The following is an 18,526-nucleotide window of genomic DNA, read 5'->3' as shown; positions in this document are numbered from 1 at the left end:
CAACCTAGCACAAACTGATGTAATGAAAATCTTCGAAGTCTAGATACCATAAAGATCCCAAGTGAAATTCATTTATGTAGTCTCCATGCAGTTCCTACTGGCCATCTTGGGTGTGACAAACAGATTAAATGTCAAACTGATGCAGTAGCCAGCAGTCTCTTAAGGTGCAGGCTGAAGTACATTGTTGGGGTAGAGTAGAAAGAGCTTTACTTTGCAACTAACTATTATATCTGATGTAGGGGTGCTTGATTCCCATAGTGGGTATGTTAAGTGGAAAATGCTCCACTTCTCAGTTCTAACATCCATCACCTTGATAAGCACAAAGCAAGGCAGTAAAAAAATAGCTGGGAATTAAGTTAAGATAAAATAAGATTTTATTTGATTAAAATGATTATAAATAATAAGTCTTTGCATATGCTCTTTGAATCCTTAGGAGTTTTGTTTGATATTAAGTTCTGAATTTTAATTAACCAATAGTTAATACTAGCCTCCTTTTTAAATCTCAGTGCATTTTGATCATATATTCACATCATTTCTGATCATCTAAATACTCTATTATTATACTAAATACTCTATTATACGGTATTTACTTCTTCAGAGAATAGCATACAGTAATAAAAAAATATAAAATGCAAGGTTTAACTACTAAAACATGCAAAAAGGTTTCTATGGGATGTTCAAATATTGATTCAGCTTTCCTCTCAGTCCCAATTAACTGAGGTATTTTAGAGAGTTTCACACTGAATTAACATAAACATTACAAAACTGTTTGATTGCATTACAAGTATGCATTAATAAGTGATTAATAAAGCAAATTCCAGGAAGTTCAAAGTCATAACAACAAAACCATTGTTGCCAATTACTAGATTCATCACTCACAATCCTTTCATACTCCAGATTTACTTCCCATTTGACCTGGTGCAGCACAGCCTTTTGGCCCACACAGTAAAATGCACATACAATCACAGTATAACCACTTGGGAGTGTTGCAAGCTCACCTGAAAAAGCAATCTTGTAATACATATTGCTTTGTAATATTTAAAATTTGTAAAAGGAACCCTGGTGGCCCTCTGCACCACCTTTACATTTCTAATGAAAGAAAAGAACTTTTCTGTCAGCTCTTTACTATCAAAACTTTCACTGGTAATTGAAGGCCAGAAAGTCATGTTCGTTGCATGCATTTGAATATGTACACACAAATCTCGGCCTTCTCCCACTCAACAGCAACCTAAGTTTGCGTTGCAACTGCAGTCGCCTTTTCTCAACTTTGTTAAAATATTGTGTTGCTTGGTACAAATATAACTGGGACAGTACATTCGGAGTGGCAAACAATATTCTAGACACTGTGGGATCAATGTTCCTGGTTGCCCTCTGCCCTGGGATTGTACAGGAGCAGCACGTTGTGCCTGTCCAGGCCCAGAAGTATCACCATTTCCTGTCCGGGGCACCTCTGGCTCAGGCTTACCTCCTGGTTGTGCCTCGCACCTGAAAATTTGGTTGTAAATTTGGGCTGGAAATGCCTCCTCCCATCTCTTTTGCATACTAATACTGGGCCTGTGCCGACTGCAGGCACATCCCCCCAACCCCCCTCTAGATTGCTCCGGAAATCTCAAGGAAATGTAAAAGGGGCAGAGACCACTGCAACGGGTCTCTGCACCCTCTTTCAACCTTTGCATCCAGGAAATGGGTGATCCCCAGGAGCAAGGGTTAGAAAAAAATCTCTCGTCTCTATTGTAACTCAACTTGATGTTTTACATTTGTGCAGAGTAAGACAAACTTCGCATTCACTACTACTGCAATTGGTAGCCAGCCGAGCTCTAACTCCACCCCACATGTGGTGAATGGTAAAAAAAAGTGGGTAGGAGGAAGCTGTGAAAACAAATCAAGATTGGACTAAATAAAGGTGACACATGGTTCAATTTGCCCTTGAGATGTCCCTTAGAATGACTGTTCACTGGCAAGGAGGCACACAACACGAAGAAAAATAATTCATGGCTATCAAACTGCATTATATGTAATTCATACCTACACAAGCAAAGATTTCAAGCCCCTTGGAATTAGACACGTGGCAATGAAGCAGCCATTACTAGCATAAACTGCCACAGCAGTTAAAATGTCAGAACACAAAAATATCCACTTGCATCTACTAACATGTATTCATAACACAAAGCCATCATGTTATAATATATAGCAGATTAAAGATACAGGTTATATAAAAAATAGCACTACTCTCTCCACTTTGTGTGCAATGTTTTCTACATAAAACCTTTTAAGAGAATGTTTACACAAATATAAGGCAAGGCAGCATCACTTGTGACTTAAGTACAGCATAGAATGGTCAGTTCTTCGAAGCATCTCAAAGATGGTATAATGCAAGGGATAGACATCTTTGAGATGATTCGAAGAATTGACCTTTGCATGTGTCACTATGACTTAATTGAATACCAAAATGATTGCGAAGCATTGAGACAGTATTTATTTTGTTTCCTGAAATGCACTGTCAAAACTTTCTACAGCAGATGTCTATCTTTACCATGCAACTGATTGTCATTTATTCAATACTTCTCGTGGCCGGTCATTTATTCAATACTTCTCGTGGCCAGACAGCTCCATTGCAATTCAAGTATTGGCAGCATGGTACTCACTGGAGCTATGCTGCGCACACATCCATCACCATTTTAACACGTGCATTGAGGCGCCTTGGCCCCAAGGGGCTTCATGATGTCATTCAGACCCCAACCACAATTTAACTGGCAGCAGCAAGGTTGCCGCCTGGTGCCAACCTCACAAGGGAAACCCAGCTCTGAGGATTAGGAGGCCCAGAACATGGCTGAAAAAGTTAGTTATTTTTTAATAAAGGTTTCTTGGGGGCCAGTACGAGCAGGAGCGTTCTTCTAGGCCCCACAAGGAATCCTTGGGTTTCCCCTGCCCCGGGGCTTCCAGTAATCGCAATGGAGCTGCTCCCTTCACTTAACTTGTCGCCAATGTTTCCTGTAATTTTTTTTGTGGGCCACACGGCCCCTTTAACGGGCTGCGCAACCCAATCAAAATTCCACACATGCGCATCTTTTTCAATTGAAAAGCCGGTTCACTGGCTGCACGGGACCCCTACAGCGCTGCAAAGCAGAGTAGCTTAAAGGGAACATTGCTTGCGGTGCACCATTTCCATGGGTCCCTGGCTGCGGCCTCCTGCCATGTTTGTGTGACTCCTACCAACTGGCCCGACGCCATGTTTGGGTGGGAGTTAGGCCTGGTCAATTCAAGGGAGTTAAAATCGCTTGGGCCTCACGTCAGCAAGCCGGGGTGAGCTTGACGCTTGCTCCGTCAGCTTCACACTTGCCACTCTCACCTGGAGTTAAAATTAGCACTAGAATGTCAGCAGGTATTTGACTATGGAAAACATCACAACTTAGCCCAATCCTGTTCTCACCGGATCTTCACTTTCAGCAGGTGGTGGGAACCTGTCTGACTTTCCCCTCCTTGCCCTAGAGACACTGAGGCCGGTTGTTAGACGCCAACTGAGATCAGACAAAATTGGGCTGGGGGGGGGTGTGGGGGATGAAATTCAACTTCGGCGTTTGGAAATTAGTCCATAAATCACTTACTGGTTTTGCTACAGTGAAAATAAAATAATTGAAGGAATTGCGAGGAATAAATGATAGCTTGCATTTATTCCAACCAGCATTTCACACATGGGGGAAGCAAATGCATTAAAGATGTGCAGTTACCATATTAACACACAATATGTAATACATTCTGACAGTTAAACTGACTGAGTCTCTTCTTTTTCTTAATAGGAAAATAGGTTTCAAGATGTAACACGATTTAATCAAAAGACACAAAGTTCAGTAGATTTATACAGAAATTGATTTGACTGAACAGGAAACTATGGAAGTTGATTTAATAGATTTCATGTCTGTTGACCTAAATTTCTGTATATATGTTGACAGCTGTCTTCGTATGCTATTTTTGTTCAGTGATGAACCATTGTACTCTTTATTCATGCTGGCACACAGATGATGTCTCATTAAGCTTGGAAGAATATCTGTTTTCCTTGTGTGACAACTTCTAATAGATTAAAAATTGATTTTGTTACGGTACAAACCCACAGGGCATTAACCCTTTTCAGTTGAAGATGCACATGTGTATGAAAGTATTGTGCCACCAAGGCTGACTGAGTTATAATCAGTACCTATCTGATACCTCATGGTTCAGCATTATTCTAATGAAATACAAGTTATTACAAAAACAAAACTCCTCAAATGACCACTATCTGATCCTGAATATTTGTATTCCAAACCTGTTGGCAGTAAGCACTGTATTGTGGTTGAAATTCTCAGTTTTCTGATAGAAACATAGAAGATAGGAGCAGGAGTAGGCCATTCGGCCCCTTGAGCCTGCTCTGCCATTCAATGCGATCATGGCTGATCATCCAAATTCAGTACCCGGTCCCTGTTTTCTCCCCATACCCCTTGATCCCTTTAGCCTTAAGAAATATATCCAACTCCTTCTTGAATATATTTAATATATTGGCCTCTACTGCCTTCTGTGGTAGAGAATTCCATAGGTTCACCACTCTCTGGGTGAAGAAATTCCTCCTCATTTCTGTCCTAAATGGCCTACCCCTTATCCTTAGACTGTGACCCCTGGTCCTGGACTCCCCGACCATCGGGAACATCCTTCCTGCATCTAGTCTGTCCAGTCCTGTCAGAATTTTAAAAGTTTCAATGAGATCCCCTCTCATTCTTCTAAACTCCAGCGAGTACAAGCCCAATCGACCCAATCTCTCCTCATACGTCATTCCTGCCATCCCAGGTATCAGCCTGGTGAATCTTCGCTGAACTCCTTCCATGGCAAGAACATCCTTCCTCAGATAAGGCGACGAAAACTGCACACAATACTCAAGATGTGGTCTCACCAAGGCCCTGTACAACTGCAGCAAGACATCCTTGTTCCTGTACTCAAACCCTCTCGCTACGAAGTTAGCACTATCGCCTCACAGCGCCAGGGACCCGGGTTCGAATCCGGCCTCGGGCGACTGTCTGTGTGGAGTTTGCACATTCTCTCCGTGTTTGCGTGGGTTTCCTCCGGGTGCTCCGGTTTCCTCCCACAGTCCAAAGATGTGCGAGTTAGATTGATTGGCTATGATAAATTGACCCTTAGTGTTAGGGGGATTAAATACGTGGGGTTACGGGGATAGGGTGGGATATGTGTTGGTGTAGGGGTTATGGGGATCGGGTGGGATATGTGTCGGTGCAGGCTCGATGGGCCGAGATGGCCTCTATCTGCACTGTGGGGTTTCTGTGATTCTGTGTGAAGGCCAACGTGCCATTTGCCTTCTTAACTGCCTGCTGCACCTGCATGCTTACCTTCAGCGACTGGTGCACAAAGACACCCAGGTCTCGTTGCACTTCCCCTTCTCCCAATCTATTGCCATTCAGATAATAATCTGCCTTCCTGCTTTTGCCACCAAAGTGGATAACCTCGCATTTATCCACGTTATATTGCATCTGCCATGCTTTTGCCCAATCACCCAACCTGTCCAAATCAGCCTGGAGTTTCTCAGCATCCTCCTCACAGCACACACGCCCACCCAGCTTTGTGGCGTCTGCAAACTTGGAGATATTACATCTAGTTCCCTTGTCTAGATCATTAATATATATTGTGAATAGCTGGGGCCCAAGGACCGATCCCTGCGGTACCCCACTAGTCACTGCCTGCTACTCGGAAAAAGACCCGTTTATTCCAACTCTTTGCTTTCTGTCTGCCAACCAGTTCTCTATCCAAGTCAATACCTTACCCCCAATCCCATGTGCCTTAACTTTACACGCTAATCTCTTATGCGGGACCTTATCGAAAGCCTTCTGAAAGTCCAAATACACCACATCCACTGGTTCTCCCTTATCTATTTTACCAGTTACATCCTCAAAAAATTCCAGTAGATTAGTCAAGCACGATTTACCTTTTGTAAATCCATGTTGACTTTGTCCGATCCTGTCACTGTTTTCCAAGTGCTCTGCTATTACATCTTTTATAATGGACTCTAGCATTTTCCCCACTACCGATGTCAGGCTTACCGGTCTGTAATTCCCTGTTTTCTCTCTACCACCTTTTTTGAATAGTGGGGTAACATTAGCTACCCTCCAATCCATGGGTACTGTTCCAGATTCCATCGAATGCTGGAAGATGATCAGCAAAGCATCAACTATTTCTAGGGCCACTTCCTTAAGTACCCTAGGATGTAGATGATCAGGCCCATGGGATTTATCAGCCTTCAATCCCATCAATTTCCCTAACACCATTTCCCTACAAATACTGATTTCTTTCAGTTCCTCCCTTTCATCAGACCCTATGTTCCTCAACATCTCTGGGAGGTTATTTGTGTCCTCCTTTGTGAAGACAGAACCAAAATATGTATTTAATTGGTCTGCCATTTCTTTGTTCCCCATTATAAATTCCCCTGCTTCTGACTGCAAGGGACCTACGCTTGACTTCACCAATCTTTTTCTCTTCACATATCTATAAAAGCTTTGAGTCAGTTTTTATGTTCCCTGCAAGCTTACTCTCATATTCTATTTTCCCTTTCTTAATTAATCCCTTTGTCTGCCTTTGTTGAATCCTAAACTGCTTCCAATCCTTAGGTTTACTGCTTTTTCTGGCCAATTTATATGTCCGCTCCTTGGATCTTCTGCTATCCCTAATTTCCCTTGTTAGCCACGGTTGAGTCACCTTTTTTGTTTTATTTTTATGCCAAACTGGGATGAACAAATTCTGTAGTTCATCCATGTGGTCTTTGAATGTTTGCCATTGCCTATCCACCGTTAACCCTTTGAGTGACATTCCCCAATCAATCCTACCCAACTCACGCCTCAGACCATCGTAGTTTCCTTTATTTAAATTTAGGATCTTAGTCTCGGAGTCGACTACTTCATTCTCCATCTTAATGAAGAATTCGATCATATTATGATCGCACCGACCCAAGGGGCCTCGTACAACAAGATGCTTTTTATTTGTAAACAAAGTTATTGCAGTAACGTTGTTTTTAATAAAAGCTAATACTTTCCATGTGAAGTTTGAACTTAATGACATAACCCCACTGATTTACCAGTGTGTTGATGTTTTGAGTACTAGATGTCCCTTCTGGTAAGTGAAGTAGATAAAAGTGGGGAGAATTTGCTGTTATTTCACAGGACTTATAAACTAATTTTAAAATCATTTTACAGTGATGACTGCAATAACATCTAAAGCATCTGATACAAAACACATACTTGAGCTCTCCCAATGGCCTAGTAGGTAAAGGCACTACCAAGTGCTAATGTAGTATAAAGTCCTAAACACCAGAAGGTCCCAGGTTTGATTTCTGGTTCAAACAATGAGGTTGCAGAATCGGCACAGGAGGGGAATTGGAGAAAAAAAACAAGTTACATTAGGGAGTGGATGGAAGGAGGGGGTTTGAGAGCAGGGCTGAAAGGGAATTGAATAAACCTGCATCAACAGGCACAACAGGGTGTTGAAGGCTGGGGCTGGGATGGGAATTAAAGTAACAGGAGCCTGGGAAGTTATCTGAAGACAGCTGCTGCTGTACTTAGGACATATGAGGCAAGCAAATGTAGTTCTATTATTTTGCCTCCATTATATCACAGATTGATATTACAGGCTGCTGTGTTTGCACATTTCTCATTTTTGGTCCTAATATTGCAACTGTGAGACATTGTTGTTTGAGCAAAGATTTTTTTTAATTTATTCATTCACGGGATGTGGGAGTTGCTGGCAAAGCCAGCATTTATTGCCCATCCCTAATTGCCCTTGAGCAGGTGGTGCAGAGCCGCCTTCTTGAACCACTGCAGTCCATGTGGTGAAAGTACTCCCACAGTGCTGTTAGGGAGGGAGTTCCAGGATTTTGACCCAGTGATATACTTCCAAGTCAGGATGGTGTGTGACTTGGAAGGGATCTTAGAGGTGGTGGTGTTCCCATGCACCTGCTGCCCTTGTCCTTCTAGGTGGTAGAGGTTGCAGGTTTTTTGAGAGATGCTGTCGAAGAAGCCTTGGCGAGTTGCTGCAGTGCACCTTGTAGACACTGTTCCCTCTAAGCCACGCACAGATCTGTAAACTCTCACGCACTTAAATTCAAAGGCCGCACAGAGTGAGCCCGGTGAATCTTCACAGAGAATAATCTGTGACCTTGGAGTTAGAGCCGGCCCGATTTTTGGAACAGCATTTGCTAAAATACGGAACCCAGCGAGCGTTGTCTCGGGATTCTTTCAGTACTTTTTCTGTGGAGATGCGGGTAGTCCGTTCCCGGGGAGTGAGCGGCGGCTGCATTTTGAAACAACAAAAGTTGTTGCGAGAGGCATTCTTCGTGTCGGCAACACAAAACCTAGAGAATCCTCTCCGTAGGAAATTACTGACTTGGGATGTGGGGGGGGGGGGTGGGGGGGCGGGGAGGCGGGTTATGTGGCTTTTCTTTTGCTGGCTGAGGAGATTCATTAGATGGTACATCCTGACGGTAGCAAGCAGATAGGACTGTATAATCTGTTGTCTGAAATGTATATTCTTATTTCCCTTCCCCCCACCCCGCCAAACTACTCGCCAGAGCGGCCTTGCCTTCCTCGGGCCTTCCAGATCCCAGGCAAGGAAGTAGCGTGCTGCGATGGCGTGACCCAAGTGATTGTTCTGTAAAGTGGCGAGTCCAGGCGTCGTGAGCGCAGAGTGATGGGAGAGCGGTGTAACTAGAGTTCTTTTGCAGATTCCGTTCCCCCTCCTCCTCAGGATAGTGGTGACACAATCCGGCATTCCATCTGCGATCGGGTTTCAAAGAAGGAATTTTGAATCTCTTCCAGGGAGTTTCACTTCATTTTATTGACGCGAGTTCACAGTTCTGTAGCCGGCAGCTTTAAAGTAAAACCAGCCAAATCCACAGGATTGATTTCTCGGATTTGAACAGAAGCTCAATCCTTCCTTTTCCCTTCTCTTCATTCCTTAATTTTCTCCCTCTCGTTCCCTTTCTCTCTCTTTCATTTTCACTTCTCCTCGTTCCTTCCTTCCTCCTTTCATCATTCCTTCCTTTATCTCTCCCTCTCTCCTCTTTCCTTCCTTCCCCTGCTCCTGGTTGGTGAGATGTCTCCTGTGGGCTATGTTCTGGGTTTGGCTGTACTGTTAAGAGTTTAGTACAAAACTTTTGTTTTAAAAAGGACTGTTTGTGTTGAATGGTATTTCCCAGTAAAAGGGGATTTCAGATTTGCGTCTGGCGGGCAAGGCACTAGTTAAAAGTGCCTTTCGTTGACTGCCCGTTGTCTGCTGTGTACCTCAGCGCACTGGGCTGCTAGGCTCAGAGCCACTTTTAACCACTGCCGCTTGATGTATTATACCAACCACAGCATGGCTTCTATGGCAGCTCCTTCATCTGGGGATTATCTGGCTTCAGCTTAGCTCAGATGAAAGTTGGCAGCAGATGTTGCGAGTGGGACTAGCGTTTATTGTGCCTGTCAAGAGTCGATGAGCATTATGGTCTTTCCAGGCAGTGCAATGTGGGGATTTGCTTTTTCTGTATGAGAAATGACTGTCCCTGAAAGAGACTTTGGCCCAAACTTAAGAGGGAGGCGAAGTTTAAAGGGGGTACTTGAGAATGAAAGTTACTATCTGCTCAGTCCTTTCTTCCTCTCTAATGGATCTTATAAAAGTGGCAATATGTTCACAAGAGCTCGAGGGCAAGGAATTAAAAGAGTGTGTCTGTGTGTGTGTGTGTGTGGTATGTGTGGAGTGTCTGAGCTGTGTGGTGTGTGTCTTTGAGTGAGTATCTGTGTGGTGCATGTGTCTGTGCTGCGTGGGCGAGTGTGTATCTGTGCTTGTGTATATCTGAGTGAATGAGGGGTGGGGTTACTGTTTATTCAGCAGGGTAAGGGCTATTTACCGTATAGCTGTTCGGACTTGACTGAGTGCAAAAGACAAAGCTGAAGTGTTTGCAATCATCTTCAGCCAGAAGTGCCATATCGGTCTACTCCGGAGGTCCCCACCATCACAGAAGCCAGTCTTCAGCCAATTCAATTCATTCCACGTGATATCAAGAAACAGCTGAGCGCACTGGATACAGCAAAGGCTATGGGCCCCGACAATATTTTGCTATCGTGCTGAAGACTTGTGCTCCAGAACTAGCCGCGCCTCTAGCCAAGCTGTTCCAGTACAGCTACAACACTGACATCTATCTGACAATGTGGAAAACTGCCCAGGTATGTCCTGTCCACAAAAAGCAGGACAAATCCAAACTGGCCAATTATCGCCCCATCAGTCTACTCTCAATCATCAGCAAAGTGATGGAAGGTGTCATCGACAGTGCTATCAAGCGGCACTTACCCACCAATAACCTGCTCACTGATGCCCAGTTTGGGTTCCGCCAAGACCACTTGGCTCCCAACCTCATTACAGCCTTGGTCCATACATGGACAAAGGAGCTGAATTCCAGAGGTGAGGCGAGAGTGACTGCCCTTGACATCAAGACAGCATTTGACCGAGTGTGGCATCAAGGAGCCCTAGTAAAACTGAAGTCAATGGGAATAGGGGGGAAAACTCTCCACTGGCTGGAGTCATACCTAGCACAAAGGATGATGGTTGTGGTGGTTGAAGGTCAATCATCACAGCCCCAGGACATCGCTGCAGGAGTTCCTCAGGGCAGTGGATTAATCAAGAACAGTCAGCATGGATTTGGTAAGGGAAAGCCATGTCTAACTAACTTTATTGAATTTTTTGAGGAGGTAACAAGGAGGGTCAATGAGAGTAGTGCATTTGATGTAGTCTACATGGATTTTAGCAAGGCCTTTGACACGGTCCCACATGGCAGGTTGGTCAAAAAAGTAAAAGCCAATGGGATCCAAGGGAAAGTAGCAAGTTGGATCCAAAATTGGCTCAATGGCAAAAAGCAAAGGGCAATGTTCGACGGGTGTTTTTGTGACTGGAAGACGGTTTCCAGCGGGGTTCTGTAGGGCTCATTACGAGGTCCACTGCTTTTTGTGGTATATATCAATGATTTCGACTTCAATGTAGGGGGCATGATTAAGAAGTTTGCAGATGATACAAAAAATGGTCGTGTGGTTGATAGTGAGGAAGAAAGCTGTAGACTGCAGGGAGGTATCAATGGACTGGTCCGGTAGAAAGAAAAAAAAACCTTGCATTTATATAGCGCCTTTCACGACCACCGGACATCTCAAAGCGCTTTACAGCCAATGAAGTACTTTTGGAGTGTAGTCACTGTTGTAATGTGGGAAACACGGCAGCCAATTTGCGCACAGCAAACTCCCACAAACAGCAATGTGATAATGACCAGATCATCTGTTTTTGTTATGTTGGTTGAGGGATAAATATTGACCAGGACACCGGGGATAACTCCCCTACTCTTCTTCGAAATAGTGCCGTGGGATCTTTTACAACCACTTGAGAGAGCAGACAGGGCCTCGGTTTAATGTCTCATCTGAAAAACGGCACCTCCGACGGTACAGCACTCCCTCAGCACTGTACTAGACTGTCAGCCTAGCTTTATGTGCTCAAGTCCCTGGAGTGGGATTTGAACCCACAACCTTCTGACTCAGAGGCGAGTGTGCTACCAACTGAGCCACAGCAAACATGTTAGGTAGGCAGAAAAGTAGCAAATAGAATTCAATCCGGAGAAGTGTGAGGTAATGCCTTTGGGGAGGGCTAACAAGGCAAAGGACTATACAATAAATTATAGGATACTGAGAAATGTAGAGGAACAGAGGGACCTTGGAGTGCATGTCCACAGATCCCGGAAGGTAGCTGGACAGGTAGATAAGGTGGTTAAGAAGGCATACGGGATACTTACATTCTATGCCTCGGCTAATAAAGGAAAGATCAGAGAGGTTATGCTAGAACTGTATAAAACACTATTAGGCAACAGCTAGAGTACTGTGTCTGGTCACCCACCATATTACAGGAAAGATATAATTGCAGTAGAGCAGGTACAGAGGAAGTTTACGAGGATGTTGCCAGGACTGGAGAATTTTAGCTATGAGGAAAGATTGGATAGGCTGGGGTAGTTTTTATTGGAACAGAGGAGGCTGAGGGGAGAATTAATTGAGGTGTATTAAATTATGAGGGGCCTAGATAGAGTGGATAGGAAGCACCTATTTCCCTTAGCAGAGAGGTCAATAACTAGGGGGCATAGATTTAAATAATTGGTAGAAGGATTAGAGGGGAGTTGAGGAGTAATTTTTTCACCCAGAGGGTGGTGTGGGTCTGGAATGCACTGCCTGAAAGAGTGGTAGAGGCAGAAACCCTCATCAAATTTAAAAAATACTTGGATTTGCACTTGAAGTGCCGTAACCTGCAAGGCTACGGACCAAGAGCTGTTAAGTGGGAGTAGGCTAGATAGCTCTTTTTCGATCGATGTAGACACGATGAACTGAATGGCCTCCTACTGTGCCGTCAATTTCTATCATTCCATGATTCCTGCAGCAATGTCCTGGGGCTGAGATGATTGGCCTCCAACAACCACAACCATCTTCCTTTGTGCTAGGTATGACTCCCCAGTTCTCACTGACTTCAATTCTACTAGGGCTCTTTGGTGTCACGCTCGGTCAAAATGCTGCCTTGATATCAAGGGCAGTCACTCTCAACTCACCTCTGGAATTCAACTCTTTCGTCCATGTTTGGATCAAGGCTGTAGTGAGGTCTGGAGCCTGGTGGATCCCAAACTGAGCATCGGTGAGTAGGTTATTGGTGAGTATGTGCCGCTTGATAGCGCTGTCGATGACTCCTTCCATCGCTTTGCTGATGATTGAGAGTAGGCTAATGGGGTGGTAATTTGCCGGATTGGATTTCTCCTGCTTTTTGTGGATAAAATATACCTGGGCAATTTTCCATTTTGTAGGGTAGATGCCAGTGTTGTAGCTGTACTGGTACAGCTTGGCTAGAGGCGCAGCTAGTTCTGGAGCACAAGTCTTCATCATGACAACTGGGATGTTGTCGCAGCCCACAGCCTTTGCTGGATCCAGTGAGTTCAGCTGTTTCTTGATATCAGTGGACTGAATCGAATTGGCTGAAGACTGGCTTCTGTGACAGTGAGGAGCTCAGGGGGAGGCTGAGATGGATCATCCACTCAGCACTTCGGGCTGAAGGTGGCTGTGAACGCTTCAGCCTCGTCTTTTGCACTCACATGCTGGGCTCCACTCTTGTTGAGGTTAGGGATGTTCATGGAGCCTCTTCCTCCCGTTAGTTGTTTAATTGTCCACCACCATTCACGACTGGAAGTGACAGGACTGCAGAGCTTTGATCTGATCTATTGGTTGTAGGATCGCTTAGCTCTGTCTATAGCATACTGCTTCCACTGTTTAGCATGCATGCAGTCCTGTGCTGTAGCTTCACCAGGTTGGTGGCTCATTTTCAGGTACACCTAGTGCTGCTCCTCTATACTCTTCATTAAACCAGGGTTGATCGTCTGGCTTGATGGTAATGGTAGAGTAAGGGATATGCCAGGCCATGAGGTTACAGGTTGTGGTGGAATACAATTCTGCTGCTGGACCACAGGGCCTCATGGATGTGCAGTTTTGAGCTGCTAGATCTGTTCTAAATCTATCCCATTTAGCATGGTGGTAGTGCCACACAACACGACGGAGGGTGTCCTCAATGTGAAGACAGGACTTTGCAGTGCGGCGGTCACTCCTACCAATACGGTCATGGACAGAAGCATCTGCAACAGGTAAATTGGTGAGGACAAGTTCAAAAAGGTTTTTCCCTCGTGTTTGCTCTCTCACCCCCTGCCACAAGCTGAGTCTGGCAACTACGACCTTCAGGACTCGGCCAGCTCAGTCAGTAGTGGTGCTACTGAGCCACTCTTGGTGATGAACATTGAAGCCCCCACCCAGAGTACATTCTGTGCCCTCACTACTCTCAGTGCTTCATCCAAATGGTGTTCAATATGGGGGAGTACTGATTCATCAGCTGAGGGAGGGTGGTAGGTGGTGATCAGCAGGAGGTTTACTTGCACGTCAGAAGTTAATTAAAAGCATACAATTATTTAATCCAGTACAATGAAGTAAAACTTTGCAGAAAAATTTCACTAAATTTCCAAAAGTATGCCATGATTTTTTGTTAATTTTAAGCTAGATGATCTCACTAGGGTAGTGAGCATTGCACTTTGCCTCAGTTAGGTTTCTGCTGCTAGTCACTATCCAATGCTTTCTAAAGGAAACTGTGCATGTTTTGGATATCAGGTAAGACAGGTTCCCAAAACTTGTACCAACACTCATGGTCTGGACTCGCACATAAAAGTGCCTTCTTGGAAGATGCACTGTGCCGGAGCCTATGGAATTGTACCCTAGCACAAGTTACCATATTCAGGACTGGTGAGAAGGAAAGGGTAGAGCACTAGAAAAAAAGTCAAAATACCAAAACTGAAATGATTCTCCTCTTCCCCCACTAAGTTATGAAATTTGCCTGCAGCGTTGGGTAATGTTTACTGGAGTTCATATCAAGCCTATGTAGGGTAGACATCTAAACTGAGTCCTCAACTTATCGTTGCACATTCACACACACATATATATTGAGACAGAAATGATATTACTTTTTGGCCCAAACAGTGGCAAGATCTTATTTTCCCCCCGATAGCTTTGACTGAACTAACAAAATCGGAAAAGTTCGAGAATCACGCCAAACAGACAGTAAACCGATTAAAGGGTACGTGGTGTTTTTGTGGTACAGCTTTGTGGTGTAATACTGGAATTTAGCGGTGTAATACTGGAATTTAGCGGCAGTAAAATAAACTAATTTACTAGAATATCCCACAATGCATTTGTGACATCAAAAATGAATTTAAAGGTAAAAAGGCTTTTTATTTCATTTTGGTACTTGAAGATAGAAACTGCATGGAATCAAACCAAAATCCCAGAGTGTCAAGATCTGAATTAATTTCACTTAATTTTAGTATTCAGGAGCTAGTTTAGTCTTTTGTCTACAAAATGAATCGCTGATATTCAATTCTCACCCTTTGCCTGGGTGCTGTCCAGATCTCAGAACACGTGTGTTTGGTAGTTTGGGTCATTTGCATGACCCGGTTGCGCCCCTAGGGCAGCCCCCCACAGAAGGACCTCGTCTTGGAAACAGTGCTGGAGCATAGACAGAACTGCTGGTAGCTGAGGGACTGGCTACCAGCCTCAGGCCCTTCTGGATGTTGTTCTGTAGAGAGGCTCCAAATGCCAAAATTAAAATATTTTCCCTCTCCCCAACTAACAGAGTCTGCAAATGATAGGACTTACCTTTTCAGGCCTACTTTTCCTTGCTCGCTGGCCCCCTCAGACCATCTGATCTGAAGGGAGCCAAGCCCAAACATCAGCTTCTTTGCGTGCCCTGCTGTTGCTTCAAGGCAAAACTGTGATAAGCAGATCTTCAAACGCCTCCTCCTATCTCATTTCTATGCCTGCACAGGCTCAGGTCTCACTATTTTAAGGAGCCCTGGCAATCTTTTATTTTCCCCATAAAGGGAGCAGAAACCTAATATAACAAGAGCTACAGAGAGAAATATCGGGTCCAATAAAACACAATTAAGCCCTGATTTTGTGATCTTTTTAAAAATTGGGGCTATGAATGCCTGTGGCTCGAGCACGCCTGCACCCATAGTAAGGTCCATGCTGAACTTTGCAATGTACGGCTTGCGCCCAAATACCTGTACACGGAAATTTTGGGCAGGGACTCAGGCCTGTAAGCTGACCGGCTGATGGTCGCAAAATCTAAGCAACTGTAGCCTCAGAAAGGAGGATGCTATTCTCCAAGGGGAAACATTTTTTTTCTCTGAAAAGTAACAAACTTTATTTTTCTCTTTCACAATTTCATAATAATCTTACTATTGTAGGTTGATTTAAGTTTGCAATTTCAAGATTTTTTAAAATAGGGAATTTCATGAACACTCTGGAAAAAAATATGTATACAAAAACAGTGATACCAACTGTTCAAATTCTGGAAGTGGAAACATTTTCTTTACAAACAGAAAAATGGACAAGGTTCTAAGAAATCTGTTTATCATAAGATTGGAATCATTCACTTACTTGCTGATTATTTTGGCACGTTTTGCACTGGAGAAGTTCTCCACCTGAAGTGATTCTTGAGTGAGAAAAGCAACAGCCAGGTGAAAGTAGTTGTTCCATAACTGTAAATTAGACAGTAAAAGAAACTAGGTTAGAAACATAAAACCATCAAATAAACCAAGTGTGGACTGATGACCAATTGTTATTTGACTTTAGTGGATTACCGTCTGTGGAATCGCAGTTATATTGGCCCGGATTTTGTGATAGAAATAATGGTGAGGCTATCAGCACTCACTGCTATTAAAGAATAAAATGGATAGTAAATTCCAGTGACTGCACATGCACAGTTAAACGTGAAAATCAAGTCGTTGCTGTCCCACGGTGCAGTCAGGCCCATGAACTTCCTTCAGGGAACAGGAATCCATCAGTGAGCCAAATCTCGCATTCCATAAAACCAGAGTTCCATCCTCCTCCACAATGATGCCAAACCAAACTAACCCATCCCCACGTTGCTAAACGCCAGCAGCCCCATCTCAGTTCTTCCAAAGCTCCCTAATACTACCACAACACAGAACAATCCCCAATATTTCTAAAGCCCAGAACCATCCCACTGTGCCATCAAAGCTTTGTACTGCCTCCACCACAGCTAAGATGCGTTCCCCCTACACAGTACTGCTAAATATCAGAAATCTAACTCCAATAGGCACACTGATGAAATGATTTTGCTGTGCATTCTCAGATTTAAAACTGGTAAGGGATAAAAATAAAGGCCATTAATTTACAGTCTTCACAAAATAATGGAAGGAGTCACAGAGTTCAATTCCCAAAGCACACGCAAAAATTCCAGAATAAAAATGGAATTTCACTTATTCAGTCGCGATAAACCAGCGGCCCTGATGTGATGCCCTATTTTTATAAAACAGTGCATCTGCTGACTCACCTTGTAATGAATGGTATCTTTACAGAAACTATTCACAAAAAAGCACTTTACGGCACGTTAGGAAGATTACCGACAAGACTATGATAGAAAACTATTTTGCATCAGCCCTTCTGCTTTATATTTCTCATTGCAAGCATGTTCTTCACTCTTCGATAGTTGTTCAAGCTTCACATTGAAACAGAAATTGATACCACACCGTGGCAGGATCGTAGTAAATAATTATATGGGACACTGTTTCTTTAAGAGATGTGTGTCCTTGGACAGATACTTTACCACTTTGCTTTGTATAAGGCCTCAACTGGAAGGCACCCGAGCTCTTAGCTGAGAGGAAGCAGTATTGAGACCCAAGCAACAGAAGTAGTGAATGAACAGCCAACAAAATAAAAACTTCTTCAAGCTACACCAGCTCAGAATGAAAAAAGGGATAAACTGGTAGAAGCTCTGTGTAGAGACTACATTTTTTCACAGAATGAAGAACAGCATAGGTAAGTAATCTAATATTCTTCCCCATTTATTCAATCTTTTGTGTACAGTTAGGAAACGTATGGAAAACATTGGTGGTGATGCTCTTAAAACCTACATCTATAGGCCATCCAGGAGCACAACAGCATCAAATTACATCCTATTAACCAATTTGTTAACTTCTGTTCAGTAATGGCTTACCTCAGGACTTATATCAAAGAAATAAAAAACTGCCTAAACTCTTTAGTTATGTAAAAGACTAGTGCCCTATATAAAGGGATACTTCCTTTCAACGGATGAAACGCGAGATGAAAATAAAATTGACACTCTTTATTTACACATCATTAAATGAGCTAAGTGCTGAGTGAATGTCCGATTTCACAAGTAAGCTTACAAGAATGATTGAAGTTGAGGTTTTGCTATTTTGATACAGGTTTTGCAATTTTAGTTGAACACTGTCATTTATCTTTCTGCTATTACTTTACTTCTGCTTGTGTCAATCTTATTCCTTAACATGAATGATTTGAAGTTTGCAGCCTGAGATCTCAGGTCATGCCTCAGCTCATCGGTTTGCTATTCATAAGAACATAAGAAATAGGAGCAGGAGTAGGCCATTCGGCCCCTCGAGCCTGCTCCACCATTCAATGAGATCATGGCTGATCTTTTACCTCAACTCCACTTTCCTGCACTATCCCCATATCCCTTGATTCCCTTAATATCCAAAAATCTATCGATCTCTGTCTTGAATATACTCAACGACTGAGCCTCCAAAGCCCTCTGGAGAATTCCAAAGATTTACCACCCTCTGAGTGAAGAAATTTCTCCTCATCTCAGTCCTAAATGGCCGACCCTTTATTCTGAGATCGTGACCCCTGGTTCTAGACTCCCCAGCCAGGGGAAACATCCTCCCTGCATCTACCCTGTCAATCCCTGTAAGAATTTTGTATGTTTCAATGAGATCATCTCTCATTCTTCTAAACTCCAGAGAATGTAGGCCTAGTCTACTCCATCTCTCCTCATAGGACAATCCCCCCATCCCAGGAACCAGTCTGCTGAACCTTCATTGCACTCCCTCCCTACGGCAAGTAAGGTAAGGAGA

General features: G+C 43.6%; 1 protein-coding gene across 5 annotated transcripts in view; it reads right to left on the bottom strand.

Annotated features, from left to right (window-relative positions):
* The window catches only part of dock1 (dedicator of cytokinesis 1), a 712,419-nt gene that overhangs the window by 199,397 nt on the left and 494,496 nt on the right, over positions 1-18,526 (bottom strand). For all 5 annotated transcript variants that reach the window (XM_085994680.1, XM_085994678.1, XM_085994676.1 and 2 more), the window contains one exon: positions 16,047-16,147. In XM_085994680.1, coding sequence (XP_085850806.1) covers positions 16,047-16,147 — 101 coding nt within the window. The remainder of the gene's footprint in view (positions 1-16,046; positions 16,148-18,526) is intronic.

This window comes from Somniosus microcephalus, chromosome 8 (assembly GCF_052327205.1).
Source record: "Somniosus microcephalus isolate GS21.2 chromosome 8, FLI_Smic_1.0, whole genome shotgun sequence".
Taxonomy (NCBI): domain Eukaryota; kingdom Metazoa; phylum Chordata; class Chondrichthyes; order Squaliformes; family Somniosidae; genus Somniosus; species Somniosus microcephalus.
Note: the sequence above shows the minus strand (reverse complement) of the source record. Positions and strands in the feature narration are given on the sequence as shown.